This window comes from Sardina pilchardus, chromosome 3 (genome assembly GCF_963854185.1).
Source record: "Sardina pilchardus chromosome 3, fSarPil1.1, whole genome shotgun sequence".
In the NCBI taxonomy this organism is placed as follows: domain Eukaryota; kingdom Metazoa; phylum Chordata; class Actinopteri; order Clupeiformes; family Clupeidae; genus Sardina; species Sardina pilchardus.
The window spans coordinates 14,510,296-14,527,485 of NC_084996.1; the positions used below are offsets into that span (position 1 = coordinate 14,510,296).

The window sequence follows — 17,190 nt, forward strand, 5'->3', positions numbered from 1 at the left end:
TTCTCCAAATTAATGGCTGTTGTTGTGAATGTTGTAAAGATCTGCTGTTGTTAGCCTATAGGCTGCTTTTTAGTTCACCAATGTACAATGCTAAAATATTAACAACGCTTTGAATGCACGGGTGATGGGGGTGGTATGGGTGTGCATAACATTAATTCCTGCAGGCTCTCCTGTAAGGGTCAGTCAGTGCCAATATTTTCCCATAGGCTTGCATTGACTGCCTGTTTGATCAGATGTCTGAAAAACAGACCTCTCAACATAGGCCTGTCTCCATTTCAGTCTTCAGTTTGAGCAGGAATGATGTTTCAGAAAACAGCTGACTTTTGCTTAAACATTATTTTGATGTACACTCTCAGAAATGGAAGTACCAGTGTGTACCTAAAACGGTACAAATGCTTGTCGCTGGGGCAGTACCCTTTTGAAGTACAATAATGTACCCCTAATGCAGGTACCGTTTGGTACCCTAGCCATTTGTACCCATCAAGGTACACTTGTGTACCTGCAATGACCGAAATGTACCTGTGTATATCATTACAGCATAGCAGCCTTAAAAGGTACTAATCTGTACTTTAAGGGTACAACCCCAGTGAAAATTTAAGGTGGTATAATTGAAATGTATTCACACCAATAAGTAAATTAAAATGTTTATTCTTAGAGAAAAATCACTTTGTGATATTACACACAATACTCCACATGAATACAGGTACATAAAAGTTAACACATTCATATCAAAACATCAAAGTATCTTACATTAATCAATATGCATATTAACGTAAAACATGTTGTAACTCTTTATGTAAGTGTAAATATAAAACAGCTTGATCTCCAATATTTTGCTTCCACATTGTGTTTATATGCAGAGGGAAAAAAATGATTAACTTGCACCATAGGTGATCAACATTAATAACCTTGATCTATATTATACCAATATTTGAGTTAACCACTTCACACAAAAAAACCTTGCATGCTTTTAAGTTCATGATAATACTAACATATGAGATGAAAATGTAGTATCTGCTTACCGTCACCATTACAAATGCATTAAAATGTTACAGGAGAAAAGCTCCCAGCACTATCGCATCTTGTGCTTGTCACTTAAGGTTTTTACAAAACTAACATTGTCCTTGCAGTAACTTTGCAGTTGCTATAATCTTAGAATTCTCATGTTTGGATTCACAGTGCATACACTAATTGAGTAAAAGATACGCGTCTTGAAGTGTGATACAATGAGTCACAATGACATCATTGAGTAGTATCTCAGAAAACAATGTGAAAGCCTAAGCAAATATTAGCAAGCCTATAAACATATACAATATAAACACACTCCAATCCTTCCATTTGGGTAGAATGAGGCGTGCCATTAAAAAGCCAAGAGTCTCAAAAGGCACTAAAGTTCAATATCAAAAACTGGCAGAAATCCAACAAGTTCTTCAGGAGGACTTCGACTGGAACCTTACTTGATCTACAGGACGTTGACATATTTTCAAGCAGTGGTATCACCAATGACAGCAGGGGTTGTACGTCTGTTGGAAGCAAAATGTAAACACAAACCTCAGAATTAGATATTTTCAACCACACAAATAAATAGCCTCAGACAGATTGTGTAAAATACACATGTATGCAACTACAGTATGTCAATCCACTCACCTGGCATAGATCATTGCTAAGTCATTGCAAGTTCCGTGGACTGTCTGACTCTCCCAAAACTTCTCCATACATCCTTTTCAACTTATATTCATAAAGCTGCCCGCTCCGCTATGCGTTTGAGAGAGAAATGGCATATGCAATACATTAATATAAATAAAAAAAATGACACAATGAAACAGCACAAGATGACCCTAAGCAATAATTTCTCCTGGACAAACTAAACAATCTAAAAATTGTCTGTATTATTTTCATTTCTATGTGTATTTAACATCAATAAGAAAAATACTATCAATACACTAAGAAAAACGACCAAGTTGTGTTACTTACGTAGCCATTCCTTCAGTAAAAGCAGAGCCATAGTTTTCTCTATCACTCTGAGTAGAGGTACTTCCACACGCCAACATTCTGCCTTGGTGGTTATCTGTGTGAGAGGGATTAACGTTAGCAGCTAGCAGAACGTTACATAGGTTCATATGGTTCATAAGGTTAGGTTACTAGCGAGTGCTAATGTTAGCCTTTAAGCCAATTTGACTCAACAGTATTCACTAACTTCACATTAAAATGGGAAACAGTGATAAAACACACACAAAATACCTTTCCTTAACATCTATCATGATAGTCATGCATTACCGAAGGCGTTTGAACACTGTTTAAAAATATTCATATAGCTAACATAGGCTACGTTGCTAGCGAATGCTAATGTCAGCCTATTATGCCAACAATTTGACTCAGTTAACAGTATTCAATATTTACAAACCCGAATTTCGATAAATTGCAACTATACCTTACCTCATGCATTACTGAAGGCGTTTGAACACCGTTTCAAAATATCTGAATATAGCTAACATGACATGGGCTACGTAGCTAGCGAATGCTAATATGTTAGCCTTTAAGCGAACAATTTGATTCCGTTAACAGTATTCAACATTTACAAACTGAATTTCGATAAATTGCAACTACATCTTACCTCTGAATAGCGTTGCCTCCTGTTCCATAAAGATTATGCCAGCACCACAGCACGTTTCCCCACACCAAGCTCCTCTGCTGAAAACTGCTCCTCCATTACTTTGAGTGAGACGAAAAAATAACGGTTGCTCCCGAATCTCCTCCCCTATCAACTTCTGAGTGACAGTCCATGGGCTTTTTGTACCCATAGGTACAATATGGTCCCTTGGTGAAAAGGTACATTATTTATGTACCCGAAATGGTACCTGTTAGTACCAATACAAGGTACAGGGTCAAAATTGTACTTGAAAGAATGAAAATGTACCCCAACAGTACCCCTATTTTTGAGAGTGTAGGTATATTGGCTATGGGTGAGAGGAAATGACAGAGAAACTAAATCCATTGACTATAGTCATTTTAATGTAATTGTTGCTGTGTTTAAAACCAAATCACCGACTGCTCTGGGCAGATGAACACATGCATCGAATCCTTTTAGATATTTTGACTTGCTCATCAAACAGATGCTGGTACAAAGGGATTTGGTGACAAAGCCAGCTTGTTGTTCTCGCTGTGTATTTGAAGTGGACCCTAGCTGTGATCTTACACGGTTTGTTGTCTGTGTTTAAAGACATGCAGGAGGGAACGCTGATGACAGCATTAAACACTTTTTGCAGATTAATTGTGTAGGATATACTTGTGCAAGGGTTGTTTGCTTCACAGTGATGTGAATAGGAATTTACCCCCTTCTCAATTTCCTCTATTTTTGTTTTTAGTTGTCACAATTCAATCTTTCAAAACATTTAATATAAGACAATTAAAGATGACGTGAGTTATTCAAAACCTATAAAATAGTAATTGCCCCCCCAAACCTATTAACTGGTTGAGTCACTCTTGGCGCCAACAGTAGTCTGTTTCAAATGAGTCATTTACATCGCTGCAGAGGAATTTCAGCTCACTCTTCTTTGCAGAATTGTGTTAATTCCGTCAAATTGGAGGGTTTTTCGAGGATAAACTCCCTGTTTAGGATTATGCCACCATCTCATTTAAATTGAAGTCAGGACTTTGACTTGGCCACTCCAAAACCTTCATTTTGTTACCTAGACCCTGAAGGAACTAAGCAGCCCCAGACACCACAGTGTTTGACTGCATGATGTTCTTATTGTGGAATGCTGTGTTAGCTTCAAGCCAGATGTAACAACACCCATGTCTTCGAACAAGTTCCACTTTTGACTCATCAGTCCATGAAATATTATCCCAAAAACCAAGATGTTTTTTGGCAAATGTGAGACTTGCCTTTGTGTTCTTTTTGGTCAACAGTGGCTTGTGCCTTGTAGCTCCCATGGATGCCATTTTTGCCCATTTTCTTATTGTGGAATCATGAACACTGACCTTATAAATGAGGCAAGCAAGGTCTGCAGTTCTTTAGTCTGCATGGGCACCTACAGGAGAGAATGCTATGCACACCCATCTGTCCCTGTTTTTGGTGAATTCAACTTCTGATTATACTGATTTTCTGCTGCTCTTTGGTTTTCTTCTTGGTCGTGTTATTGGACATCAAATCATGTGCACATAAAAGGCATCTTTTTTTGTTGATATCAACAAAATAGTTTACCTTATTACCTACCAATTGCCACATAAGCACAGCTACGACTCAGCCCAGACTCCGCTTTGTAGTTACACACACCTGTAGCTGCAGCTGTATTTAAGGTACGGTAGCAGGGAAAGGAGTCCAGGGTGTGTGGGAGTGTATCTGTGCCAAGTGCATTAGCATCAGGGTAAATACAGCTGTTCTCATACGTTTATAAACCCATGCTTAAGTTGAAGAAAAGGAGGAGTAGCCTAAAAAAAACCTTTGGACATTTTTCCTCATTTTTGAAAATAAATTAAAATTTCCAAAAGGTATTTTTTTTATTCCTCTTTTTAGTCAACCTTAGCATGGGTTCATAAACTTATGAGCAAAACTGTATCGGTAAAAGACAATATAAAATGTTTCAATATGGTATACAGTACAGTGCTGCCGCTCCCACACGCATCACGTACAATCGGACACCGAGGGCTAGAGCGAATACAACCAACATGTATAGCCAGTAGGATTATAGCTTCACTGCAAACTGCTGTCCACTCTTCCTCGAGAATGTTTACAATGTTAAAATGCACCAACATTAACTACAAGGATGACACTTTTTGAAGTAGAGGCATTCTGAGAACCATTTCAATAACCTTAAAGTGACAATTCAACATTTAAAGTAAAGGTTAAACAGCATAACATTAGCAGCATTTATTAAGAATGTAAAACACACAGTATTCTAATATTATAACTGTGAATAATATTTTGACTGTTTGTGGTATCATTTAAATGTTGTAATGCTCATCACAGTTGCAACTGTGGCAACCTAGGGAGCTTCATCCCAGTGAGTTCTCTGTGGGATGTCCAGCATGCAGTAGCACAAGATGAGAAATATGCAGAGCTGGTCTGAAGATTGTTGATGCAAAGGACTAATCACAAATCCACCGCTGACTTCAGATTTGCCCAAAAATGTGCCAAATTATTTACACATACTGACAGCTGAGAATGTTAACTTGTATCAAAAGGTATTTAGGCAAGCTCGATGCTTTTTTAACAACACAAATTTAGATACAAAATAATTTATTCAACCCTTGTAAGGTATTCATACTTTTGTTACATAGCCAATGTTCCTGGATCTGGTGGCCCCACCACGTTATTAGGCTTTTAAATCAATACAGCCGTAACAATTTATGTAAAAAAATACTTTGAGATTTTTAGTTCAATTGCCATAGACATAATTTCATATGGTTCATAAATTAAATTACAATAAAGGTATACAAATAGAAAACATATTTTTGATCATTATTGGTGCATATTTCTTAGAACTTAATCAGAACAGGAGAAAGTGCTTGAAATGCAACAATTTTGTAACTTGTGTGGGAATAGCAGGTGTAGAAAGACAACATTCCCGACACCTACTACTCAGACACGCACACAAACAGATGCGCACACACACACACAAACAGCAGGCCCAGTAATGAGGAGCACACAGTATCACCTACAAGAGTGCTTGCTGAAAGCAGCACACCTTATTGTTATCCGTCAGGCAAGCACATATTTAGTCCTCAAGTTTTGTGGAGATCGGAAAAAAAATTGTGACCTGTGAAAGTTTAGTTTCGCTTTTCATTCAATCCAATATGGCGGGAGAACGACAAGGGTCAGTGACGCCATCTTACATTTCCACACCAGTTCCGGCCGGACGTTCCAGACTTGGACCGGTGTGTGGCGATATCTCAAAAGGCGCTAGAGTTACAGGAAGTTAGCTCATATCTAAGCAACACTCTCATTTCTCAAAACAAAACTTAACTATTTTGAGGGCACACGTATAATTTGGTGCCCTTTGATCTAGGGCTCACCACAACTAGCAAAAAAGTGTGTTCCGCATTTCGGATGTAAGTTAATGCACTTTGACCTGTACGCCCTGTACGATTTTGAAAAATTATGTACTGTCGGAATTCTTGGATCAAGTCTAGTTCAACACATACATGTATTTCACTATCTGCTTCCATAGGTGAACTGCACTTGAGCAAGCACACTTTTGCAGTTCCTCTGAAATGCATTCTAGTTATTAATTATAATCATATTATAGTTTTCTATTATTATGTTACATGCCTTTCATCATATCTAACCAGTTGTTAGAAAACCAGGTATATCAATTCTATCTCACAAAAAACATTGGGGAAGTGGCTGTGAATAGAATACGGCCCCTATTTTACATGCATTTTGAGGAAGTCCAACAACAACCATTGATGTGTTTGGATTAGATTTACAATAGCAATTTAGAAAGGGAGTGGAGCTGCTGAGAGCTGTAACCAGCGGCGTTTTAGGTTTCACAATGTTATTTTATTCTGTAGCTGCACGGCAGGTTTGTGAGTGTAACCCGTGTCATACAATCTTCTCCCTCTATTTTAATGATACTCCATGCAATGAGAGATGTGCTGTCCTTGCACAACCTCTGTTTTTACCTGTCAGCATTGCATGATGATGGCCTCTTTGTCCAAACCCCTAGTTCTTTGTGAACAGATGGAAGAGAAACATATATATAAAAAAAGAGTTTTTAAAAGAAAAAATAAACATATTCCTGGCATTTTCCTGGTAATATTTCCTCACTGTTCATGTGTTGCTTTGGTGTGGGCACATTTGGTAAACTGATAGCAGGATCAGAAATCAGGATGTTTTTATTAGGCACACAGCACTTTCTTTAATGTTTGCACAAGCCATGTATACAGCTGACCATCTGGACATAAACAAACAGGCCACAGAGTTGTAGATTTAGCTGCGACCAATATGTGCACTAAATTCCATCTGTGGAGTCAGAGTTGCTCTGCTACAAAGAGGTAGGGTCTGAGGATCTTTCTTTTGGAACAACAAGGACAGGACCTCTGTGGGAACAGATGTTGGGAGTGTGGCTATGGGGAGAGCAAGCCACTATATTTCAAGTCCACCCACTTGCGTCTTGTCCAGACATTCATAAATGCCTGGCTTGAATTCTGTTCATGCTGATTGATACATGGATTGGCCAAAAAAGGGCTCACAGCTTCTTGATACCAAACCCTGAAAGAGAAAACAGAAGACTGATATGGTTATTATACGACATGTGTCTAAATGTGATGGTTCAAATCATCAGAGACCCGAGAACTATGAGTGTATAGTCGAAAGGACTCACCACCATGGGGGCGCTGAACCATGGACTTTTGCTGTCTTGGTGCAGAGCACTGTGAAAAAAAAGGATGTAAGAGCTGGCATGCAATCTATAAATCATTTAGTGACAAAGCATACAGTAAATGGACTTATTGCCATCCTGTTGACTAGATTCTTGTTTGCGCTCGTGAGCAAGTGCTGGGTCCCAGGGGATGCGCCGCTCAGGGTGCGCTGCGCTATCCGTCTCCGCTGCCTCAGAACGCGGGACGTGTTTATACGAGGTATCGGAGTCGACGACTCGACCGAAGGCACTCGCCTCCATGGCCCTGTTTTCATAACAGCCTTTCACAATCCAGCCTTTGATGGATTGCAGTTGCACCTCTAAATGATTTAGTGGGAGTAGCCTGGTGGTGGAGAGCATGCTTAAAAGCTTAAAGTGGAGCAAGCATGTGTGGTGGGTGGCTTCGGAGCATTTCAATTCTTTTCCCCCTTTCCACATTCCATTCTTTGTTTGCCTAGTTTATCTTAAAAAGCTCCAATATGACACCGGTTTCCTATCATTACTCAGCCAAAGATTGAAGCTAGTTGTAGGGTTTGTGCTTCACTGGGCTCTGATTCTAGGTCAACTCTTGCTTGTTTTGTCTAGCTTTTTCAGAGATATTTCAGTAATGCTGTTTAATGCTGAATGGTTAAATAATCCAATCCTTGGATTACAGAACCTACAGTATATAGCCTTAAAGTGCTCTTAACGACTGAAAATGATCACACACACCTTGTGGTTGTTGGTGATGCTGATTTAAGGTCATCATTTTGGTGCTGTAAGCTCGGCCTTGGCGTAGTAGGGCATGTTTTTCTCTCTAGGCTCGTCGGTATGCCTGTTGGGAACAGAGAAAGGAAGGGATTATAAATGCTGTAACGTTTTCTCTGCATGTTTCTCACCGGTTAATCCACAGCCCTGAATTCACCTCTGTTTCGACGTGTGTTGTTGGTAACTGCCTGCGGGATTCCCCTCTGCACTGACTCATGCAACCCAACATGTTGGCCATGTGGCCCACCGCTAGTTGTTTGCATGTGTAGCCCGGTCTGGAGCCAGGAGGCTGATGGGATTGTGCATTGAGTCGATTAAAGACATGGCCTTAAGAGCTCAGGCCCCTTTCTCTCTCATTAAAACATGTCATGCACTGCTGTCCCACTCCCCGTCTTTTTATTTGCACTCCAGTTCACGCCAACCTCCTTCCAGCCGTACAACCTCAGAGTTATGTGAAGCGTTCGAGATCAAACTTCGTGATAGGTACATTTATGGTTGTAAGGCAAACATTCATGGTTCAGCTTCCATATTCCATAGTTAAAAATCATGTCATGCTGAGATACATGTAAGTATGTATTGCCTTTCACCTACAGGTAGTGCCACACAGAAAAGAAAATAGCTTAGTCATGTTTAAAGAGGTCTTCACCCTGTTTTTTATATGTCATCATGAGAAGTAATTTAAAACGTTTATACAACTTTGATACCCAACAATCTAATTCATAAAGGTGAATGTCTTTATATTGACATCTTTGAATATTCAGTAGGCTACAGATGATCTAATATTAATGAACAGACACAATGTGCTTTTTAAACTTTTACATTCGGGTCATTATCAGACCCTTGCATTTCTGTATTACACATGCATGCATCAGTACCAGTGTTGTAGTACTCGAGTCCAGGACTCTGACTTTAATAACTTGGACTAGACTTAGACTTGAACACTGGAGACTCGAACCTGGACTTCAAGGCATAGTGACTTGACTACAACACTGGTCTATACCTGACATTGGTTTTTGAAGATTTGATAACTGAATGTTTTCTACAGAGGTATTTGTAGTATCTTCAACTGTCACTGAGTAATTGTATTTGTACTCCACCTCACGGCAACCTCCTTCCAGCTGTGCGACCTCAGAGTTACTGGAGCGTTAAGACTTCATGAAATGTACATCTACGGTTGACAGGTTAACATTCATGGCTCAGCTTCCATATGTCAGTTTAGAACATTTCATAACTTGCTGAAATAAGTCTTATTTCATTCATTGTTGTGGATACAGCCTTTCACTTACAGGTCAGTCAGTGCCAGTGCAGTTTATCTATAACAAATGCATGTTCTATACCATTCTATATACCACATGCAGCCACTGTTCTCTCCTGACTGCCTGACTGGCCTGAATGAGAAGCAGACCACACCATTGAGTCATGTTTACCAAAAGCTGAGGAGTGGAGACATGACCCCATCAGACCCCCCCCAACACACACACACACACACACACACACACACACATTGTGAAATGATTCACAATATTGCTGTTATTAATGATTTAGATATAAAATGTGTGGATTTTGAAGATTTGATAAGAGTGTTTTCTAGAAGTATTAAGATCTTATAAATGAGTAATGTTGAGAGCCTTTAAGAAATGTCAGAGAGCTGTTTTATAGCAAACACAAATATTCTGTATCCAAACAATGGATAAAAATGGATATTCAGCTGCCAGACATGAATTAACTGTTGTGGAGCTCAAACATTTGTCAGAGAAAAGGAATGAGGAGGAGAAGATTTTTCTGTGGAAAAGTACAAAAACAAAACACACAAGCGATGAGACAACAGAGCGGTGATTTATAAAGTGAGGGAGACAATGAGACGTAGAAGTGGAAGTGGAAGACGTGGAAGAAGTGAGAGAGTGATAAAGAAAAAAGGGTCACTCACGGTCTGACGCGGTTGGAGAACCTCCGGCGGAGGAGCAGTGCCAGGGTGCTGAGGACCATGAAGGTCGTGCACATGGTCACTCACACCTGTCCACCACGGGGCCTCTGCTGGGGAGATCGCGAGTCGGAGAGCAGCCTGCTGCCTCCCGGTGCAGGGAGGGTGAAGCTGAGTGAAGAGCAACACAGCGGTCCCCTCGCTCGCACTGTCGCTGCCGCCACCGCCACCACCACCCCTGCCTCGACTGGGCCCCAGCCGGCCACGTCACCGGTCAGCTCGTGAGGCAGATTAGCTCTGCGGGGATTATGCGGATCAGACCCCAGTCTCAGGTTAACCCTGCTCCTAAACCAGCCTAGTTTGGGGAAGTAACGTTGCTTTCAAGCTCAAATCAAACTCATCCTCTTCTGTTAGTCAACTTCGAATGTCAGAATTATAAGAGCATGAATGTGTTGCTGTGCTCTTGATTTTGAATTATGAACAACTGTATTGGTCATAATTTCTACAGCCCTATAGTCTGGAAATCCCCATAACGTGGCGGCTTCTTATTTTACGTAAACTGTATGGATCTCTCTCCTGGCATGTGGGTATAAATAGGGTATTCCTTAATCCCGCAATCCCCTTTGCTTGTTGAGTCAGCATAGCAGAGCACAGAAGATGAGCCTTCATGACTGTTGTCTCGTGAGGGGGCCGAGTGGGGTATGCAAGACGTGGGGGGGGGGCTATATAACGATCAGTTTGTTGGTGTAAAAAATGCATCCTGCAGAAAACTTCAGAGGAAAAGCTTCTGGACTAGGTTTGCCATTTTTCTTGTATGACTTATAATCAAGCAGGGTTTTTCATTGTAAAACTCCTCTATTCAGTTTCTCATTACAAGTAAGTGTATACAGTTAAATTGTAGTTTAACACCATAACACTGTTGTATTTTTGTTTTATTTCAGAGATAATATATATATACACATTTGCAGCAGACAGAGTATACAGTAGCCATATAGACAATGAGTATATGCCATAAAGACAATGATACTGCTCATCATCCAAATGACAATCAACAATTTTAAAACAATATTATAACACAGGCTACATTTCCTAGAATACTGTATGTGTCAATATCTCAGAACTGTGTAATATCTTTTTGCAAAAATTTACTTCGTTGTTTAAGGGTGTTAATAGGCAAACATTGAGTCTCAATCAAAATTAAACAATGTATGAGAACAAAACAACACAACACATGTACATCAACATTTCTTCTAAAATCTCAGGGGGCATAGGCTGCAAATGACATAATACATGAATGATTCATAATACAAATATCATAAATTACAGAGAACAGCGATATCATCAACATGTGTTGTAAGGGTCCAGCTGCTGTAAGTCTTACGATCTACACGGTCAATAAAAAATTCCTAAGGTGAGATTCCAGCGCTTTGTTGCGCAAGGTCAAATATGCCACTCAGCCATGGAATGTTTCATGATGATACAAAAAGACAGAGTTATTTGCACAAAAATTATAGTGGTCACTTAGCGGTCAAATTCGTGCCAAAGCAAAAAATGCTTCATCCATTCCGAAGCTTATCTGCCTTCAACTGACACTGCAGCTGTAGGAATGTGGATACAGACAAGTTTGTACACACAAACATTTACTTAATCACAGCACAAACGGATGTAAGAGATTAAATAGCCCAGTGCTCAAAGAACTGATTACAAAATAGTTAGGTGAAATGAGTGATTGGTTGTCATAAACATTATTATAGATATCCATAGAAAGCAGTTTATAAAGGGGAGGGCAGGACTTTGGTAGATTACTGATATGATTTTGTTTGTTGTTGTCAGTGTGTCATCATGACAATCGCATTGAAGGAATCCATTACAAATAAATATCTTCCTCATATGATTTTGCTTCACACCATCAAAGTTCAATATGAAGAAAGAGGAGACGGCAATGGAGTCCTGTGCATTTTATGTTCTTCAGGATAAACAAGAGAATCTATTTCAGTACTTCGACTATAGAAACACTCTCTCCCTCCCTTATGTACAATCAGCCCACACACACACACACACACACACACACAACCCACACACACACAACCCACACACACCCCACACACACACACACCCCACACACCCCACACAAGCTTGTTTGCATAACACAGGAACATGGCCATACATTCCATGTCAGTGCTCCCCTGTTGGTCAGTGGCATGAGAAAAGTCCCCCAGAAGTATATGGTGGGTGGGAAGGAATGTGAAGCTGACCCTATACACCAACACTGAACATGGATGTCCTCTGTGCAGGAGCAATGGGGACGTCAATCAAAGATGTCTACCTGATAAGTCCGTCGAGACTTTGGTGTGATTTTGCCTCAGGTGCCCCCACACAAAACATGCCTGAGTTGGTGTCAGTGGGGCTGGTGGTCTACCCACCCCAGCTCAGCATAGACGGCAGACACGCTGGTGTAGAGGACACCCATGAGTTTGGACCAGGCCCCCTGGACTTCGGTAGGAAGGAATGTGTCTGGGAAGGCCTCCACAAGCACTTCCAGAATCACTCCTCCAAGGATCTGGGGCAACAAGAACGGCAGAGATTAGAGAGATAACAAGCAATGACAGGTAAATAAAATCCAAAAATATTGCAAGATAGTTTGCACATCTTTGCCGGCACATGTAGGCAATTCCGTTTTACCTTGAAGTATCCAGGAGCCACTTTATGCCGGAGTGCATGTGCTTTGGCCACCCGCTTCAGCACTGTGGCCACCTTGTCAGCATCGTGGATGTTCTCCACCAGGGTGTTGATGGCACTGATGACCGTCATGGCGTGCTTCCTAAACTGAGTGCTCTGGGCCATCTCCTCAGGGTCCTCCATGTGCTTGAAGTGCTTAAAGTACTGCTTGGATGAAGGGAACTTCACAAACAGCCTGCATGCGGTGGGACACAAAAAAAGCAAGGGGCTTGGGTTACGTTTAGTTTGAGTTTGAAGGTTTGTTTATTAACTGAGCCTAGAGTCCTTATACAAACACTCTTTCACTTTGGATGAAAACTTCTCAATATTTTAAAGAACATCCGGATTCCTGGAAATACATTTTCCCCATACCCTGACAAGTGATTTATTTTCAGATTTAAGAGTATAATGTATTGTGGTTTATAATGACACTTAATTGAAATAACAGGCCATTTAATTCCTTGAAAGCATTTCTCTTCCCGGTCATGCGAGTTAGTTTGGATGCTATTGGCATTCAACAAAACATACTTCAGCGTCAATGTTAGAGAAACATTCTGAGGACAAGCACCTGGAGTGCTGCTCTATCTACCTCCAGGAAGCTACACCACTTGTGTGAAAGGGCTGTTGTGTCCTATGGCCCCATCGATATCATAAACAAACACATCTAAGAGGGGTCAGCAGCCATAAATATTTGCCTTTGTAATATTTAACTATCACGCCTTGGAGACATATTTTGACACAAAAAAAAGGTCATGCTGATATTGCCATGTCCACATGTTGCCACCATTCCTTGCAGGGAGAGAGAGAACTTGTGATTCATTCACAGCGTACCTGTGGGGAGCTGCTATGAAACAGCATTGTATTTGGGCTGCTGCTGTGTCCACATTCTTTCTATCCTTAAAACTCATCTCCAGCAAAATATTCTGTTATTCTGTACAGATTTTTACCCCTGAAAAAAACATTTGGATAGCAGCTGAATGAATGATGATGAACAACTTCCTCTATTGTTGTGTATCGCTGTACATACCCTGGTCAGAATGCCAGACTATAGCGACTTCCCACCACTAAAGATCGGTGGGTCTGTCATGGGGTCTACAGTACAGTAAGGATGCTCTGAAAAGGCCCTTTGAAGATCAAGCTCCCTTTGAGCTCCGGCGCGTGGTTCACAGATGAACAGAGCGAAGTGTGCTAATGAGTGTGGGATTGGTGAAGTCACCTTCCGCACAATTACCTATTTGAGTGAGGAAAACAAACACAGGCTCAGTGTGTTGGAGCGCTTGTCTTTAAACTGTGTGCGAGGAAGAGAGAGAGAGAGAGAGAGAGAGGCAGAGAAAGAGTGTTAGACGAGCAAGATGTGTTGAAGGAGAAATGGAGAAGGTTGGAGTGAAAGAACGAGAAGAAATTCACCAACATGATTTGTGAGGCTCAGTTTTAGTGTACGAAGTTGTTCATCACTAAAGTGTTGTCCACAGTGCCTCAGTAACCTTGGTATCTGACTGGGTAAACTGGGGAAAATACATAAATCTCAATCTGTGCATGCATGTGTGTGTACATATTTTGCCAAGGGCACTCATATAATTAAAAACGCATGCAAAAGGAAAAGTGAGTGCACACTTAAAGGCAAGAGGATGTTATGATTAAATGGAGGTGGAAAGGTTCAGCCATGATGATGGAGGTTCAGCCAAGACTCTCCACACCTCCTCTTGCCCTCAGGATTATCTCATTGGCAACAGGAAAGAGAAACATCATGGTTTATGGAAAAGAAAAACAGAAAGTCTTTCGAAACACATCAGCCTTACGCCTCCCCAACCTCAGTTTCCTCTGGCAAGTACACCTGGGAGGAGGAACACAAAGAAGTAATAGACTAGCACTAGAGGGTGGAGGAATTCAAGAGCATATTTGACCGCCAACGTCTAGTAATGCAACACCAGCACTTGGACATGCTAGTGACCCTTAGGCGTGGAATCAAAGCTTGGAATGCTGAAGTGTTTACCACAGATGCCGCATACAAATTGCTTCATTAGTCCGAGGCATTGTGTCTCTTCTGATCTACTCAGTGAATCGACCAGCTTCATACAACTTCCTCCTCAAATCCCCCGGGTGTATGGACTTTCGATGTTTGAGAGAGAGTGCAGCTTTATAGCATCACCTCTAGTGAAAGGGTGCCGTTAACCTTTCACGAAACAACTTCCAAAATAGTATTTGAGTGAATGGGATCGAGGCAATGCTTTTCCATGCAAGCACATCCACGCTCTGTGCTCCCCCCGTGGGCGCTCCTGGTAAGCTACTACGACGCAATTTGCTGCTTCGGAAGTTCTCCGTAATTAGATCACATCACAAACCAAGCGTTTAAACTCGAGTGGAACAGGGAGATTAACTTGGCAAACCCCTGCTGTGTCACTCTGGCTGAAGGCGCCCTATGAAACAAGTGAAGAATTTCCCATGGCCCTGCTGACCACCTCTCCTTCCTTCCTCTCTCGTGTACCCACTGAAATACTACAGGAGGGATCATTTCAACAAGGCAGAATAAAATACTCCCATCTGACTAGAAGGTTGGAATGTTCGGACATTGTTACGATTTTCCTAACTTACCAAATAACAAAAAGTTTATATTTCTGCATGACAGATTTCAGTCAGAACCTCTCTGAAGTACAGAATGGCACTTAATTCGTGTGTGGATGAGCACAAAACCATTGTCTTTGGGAGAATGGCATAGTTCAGGAGTCGTTAAACTTCCAGCTGGGAGATATGTCAGCCACTCTCTGAGGGAGGGAAGACCTTCCATGCCAAGAATGAGGGGAAAAATGGACGGCACCCTCCAGCTCCTAAATGCCAGAGTTCCAGGAACATTTGTTGTTTTCAATGATTTTTAACATTTAATGGACCCCCCCAACTATCCTGTGACAGTCAATAACACATTTCTGAGAACTAGGAGTCAAAGTCCGGATTCATGAAGACCTCATTGATTTTATATGCAAAAGCCTGGTGTTTATCACTACAATTTGCATAATACTATATAAATGTTTTCCAACGTTTTATTTTGATGTTTAATAACAAAACATAGAAAATGCAGTATAACTGCAGTAGTACTTTCTATAATTTCTATGTTTTTTCCACTTCCAGTCATAATAACCAGCTGTGTTATGGTTTCAGTCTCACATGTTAACCTGTGTGTCACATTTAATTTCATACATAACCCAGCAGAAGGCCTTCCAGGCAGAAACACTCATTAAAAACACTGTGCTGGTATAGACTGATAAATGCAGCTGCCTTTAATTCCTTCCATTCTGCTACTGAGGACATTTGACCTCTGGTCTCTGAACCCTGCACGCCACTCCAGCTTCAGTATTTCGAGGTATGCATAGTGCTCAGACTAGCCAAACTAGAAACATACTGTCTCCAGCCTCAGGCCAATTCTAATTATCTCAAACCATCTCGTATGTCAGATATAGAGCACATGGAAGTCCCGCTGTGCAATAGTTTATTCTTCTAAGAATAGTGAAATATATCAGATAGTGACTGAAAGCGTGCTTTCACTCTCGTGCTAGTTGTCCAGTATATTACACTTTCTGACAGACATCAACAGTTCTGTAGAAACTTATCTCTGTACAGTAGTATACTCTGAAAGGGAAGTACAGGTCTGCACACGTAGGCTGAAAGGAGTTCCCTAAAGTGTCCTCATTTGCCCTGGGCAGGCTGTCAAATGTCAACATGAGATACACAACATACTGTTGCCAGGTAATGACCCAGAAACATAACCAAGATATTCATCATTTCACAATGTTGTGGAAGTCAAGAGAGAGGTGATTTTGGAAAGGGTGTGGACAATCGAGATGATGATGATGATGATAACAAACAACAGACGCACCTGGTGAGCACGGCGACCCCTGCATCCTCGCCGTTCTCGAAGACCACAGCCCAGGTGTCCTGGATCACATCCTTGTCCTGGTCAGAGAGCGGGGCAGCCTCCTCCTGCTGCCCCTGTTCCTCTCCGTTCGTCTGGACCCCCTCCATCTGAGCACTCCCAGCGGTGAGGCAAGGCCACGAGACGGCAGTGAAAGTGAGAGGAGGGGGGGGGTAACACACACACTCAAAGCTCTCCAAGTGGCCCCTTGCCCCCCAGCAGCACTGTTTCCTTTCTCTCTCTCTCTCTCTCTCTCTCTCTCTCTCTCTCTCTCTCTCTCTCTCTCTCTCTCTCTCTCTCTCTCTCTCTCTCTCTCTCTTCTCAGGCTATACTGGCTTTACTGCTCATAGGTGGCATCCAGTGGCTGGCTTCCCCTCTCTCTGTGTTTTCCCCCTGCGCTGAGACCTCATTAGAAACGTTCAGCCCGCGTGTCTGCAGAGACTTGACTGAGAGAGAGGGAGGGAGGGAGGGAGGGAGGGAGAGAGGGAGGGAGGGAGGGAGAGAGAGAGGGAGGGAGAGAGAGAGCAGAGTGTGGAGTA

The 17,190-nt window shown here is 41.6% G+C and overlaps 1 protein-coding gene and 2 long non-coding RNA genes across 3 annotated transcripts; all 3 read right to left on the minus strand.

Annotated features, from left to right (window-relative positions):
- Positions 1-1,427: 1,427 nt before the first annotated feature.
- LOC134076805 (uncharacterized) lies at positions 1,428-2,834 on the minus strand. Its single transcript, XR_009938629.1, has 4 exons — positions 2,615-2,834; positions 1,975-2,068; positions 1,648-1,755; positions 1,428-1,523 (listed from the first exon to the last, which is right to left on the minus strand). It is a non-coding gene; the product is annotated as an uncharacterized LOC134076805 (long non-coding RNA).
- A 4,060-nt stretch (positions 2,835-6,894) lies between these two features.
- On the minus strand, positions 6,895-8,251 carry LOC134076806 (uncharacterized). The gene is made up of 3 exons (XR_009938630.1): positions 8,073-8,251; positions 7,326-7,374; positions 6,895-7,213 (listed from the first exon to the last, which is right to left on the minus strand). It is a non-coding gene; the product is annotated as an uncharacterized LOC134076806 (long non-coding RNA).
- A 2,702-nt stretch (positions 8,252-10,953) lies between these two features.
- On the minus strand, positions 10,954-16,924 carry LOC134076803 (cytoglobin-1-like). The gene is made up of 3 exons (XM_062532047.1): positions 16,616-16,924; positions 12,712-12,943; positions 10,954-12,589 (listed from the first exon to the last, which is right to left on the minus strand). Exons 1-3 carry the CDS (start codon positions 16,759-16,761, stop codon positions 12,428-12,430), a joined length of 540 nt encoding a protein of 179 aa, XP_062388031.1. The 5' UTR covers positions 16,762-16,924; the 3' UTR covers positions 10,954-12,427.
- Between the last annotated feature and the right edge of the window lie 266 nt (positions 16,925-17,190).

What these genes read in the sequence shown, in the direction of transcription:
- LOC134076803 (XM_062532047.1), bottom strand. Translation starts at nt 16,761, where the DNA reads ATGGAGGGGGTCCAGACGAACGGAGAGGAACAGGGGCAGCAGGAGGAG. An exon ending in GGGGTCGCCGTGCTCACCAG is followed by an intron (nt 12,944 to 16,615) that starts GTGCGTCTGTTG and finishes CACCGCATGCAG; the next exon opens with GCTGTTTGTGAAGTTCCCTT. An exon ending in TGGCTCCTGGATACTTCAAG is followed by an intron (nt 12,590 to 12,711) that starts GTAAAACGGAAT and finishes TTGTTGCCCCAG; the next exon opens with ATCCTTGGAGGAGTGATTCT.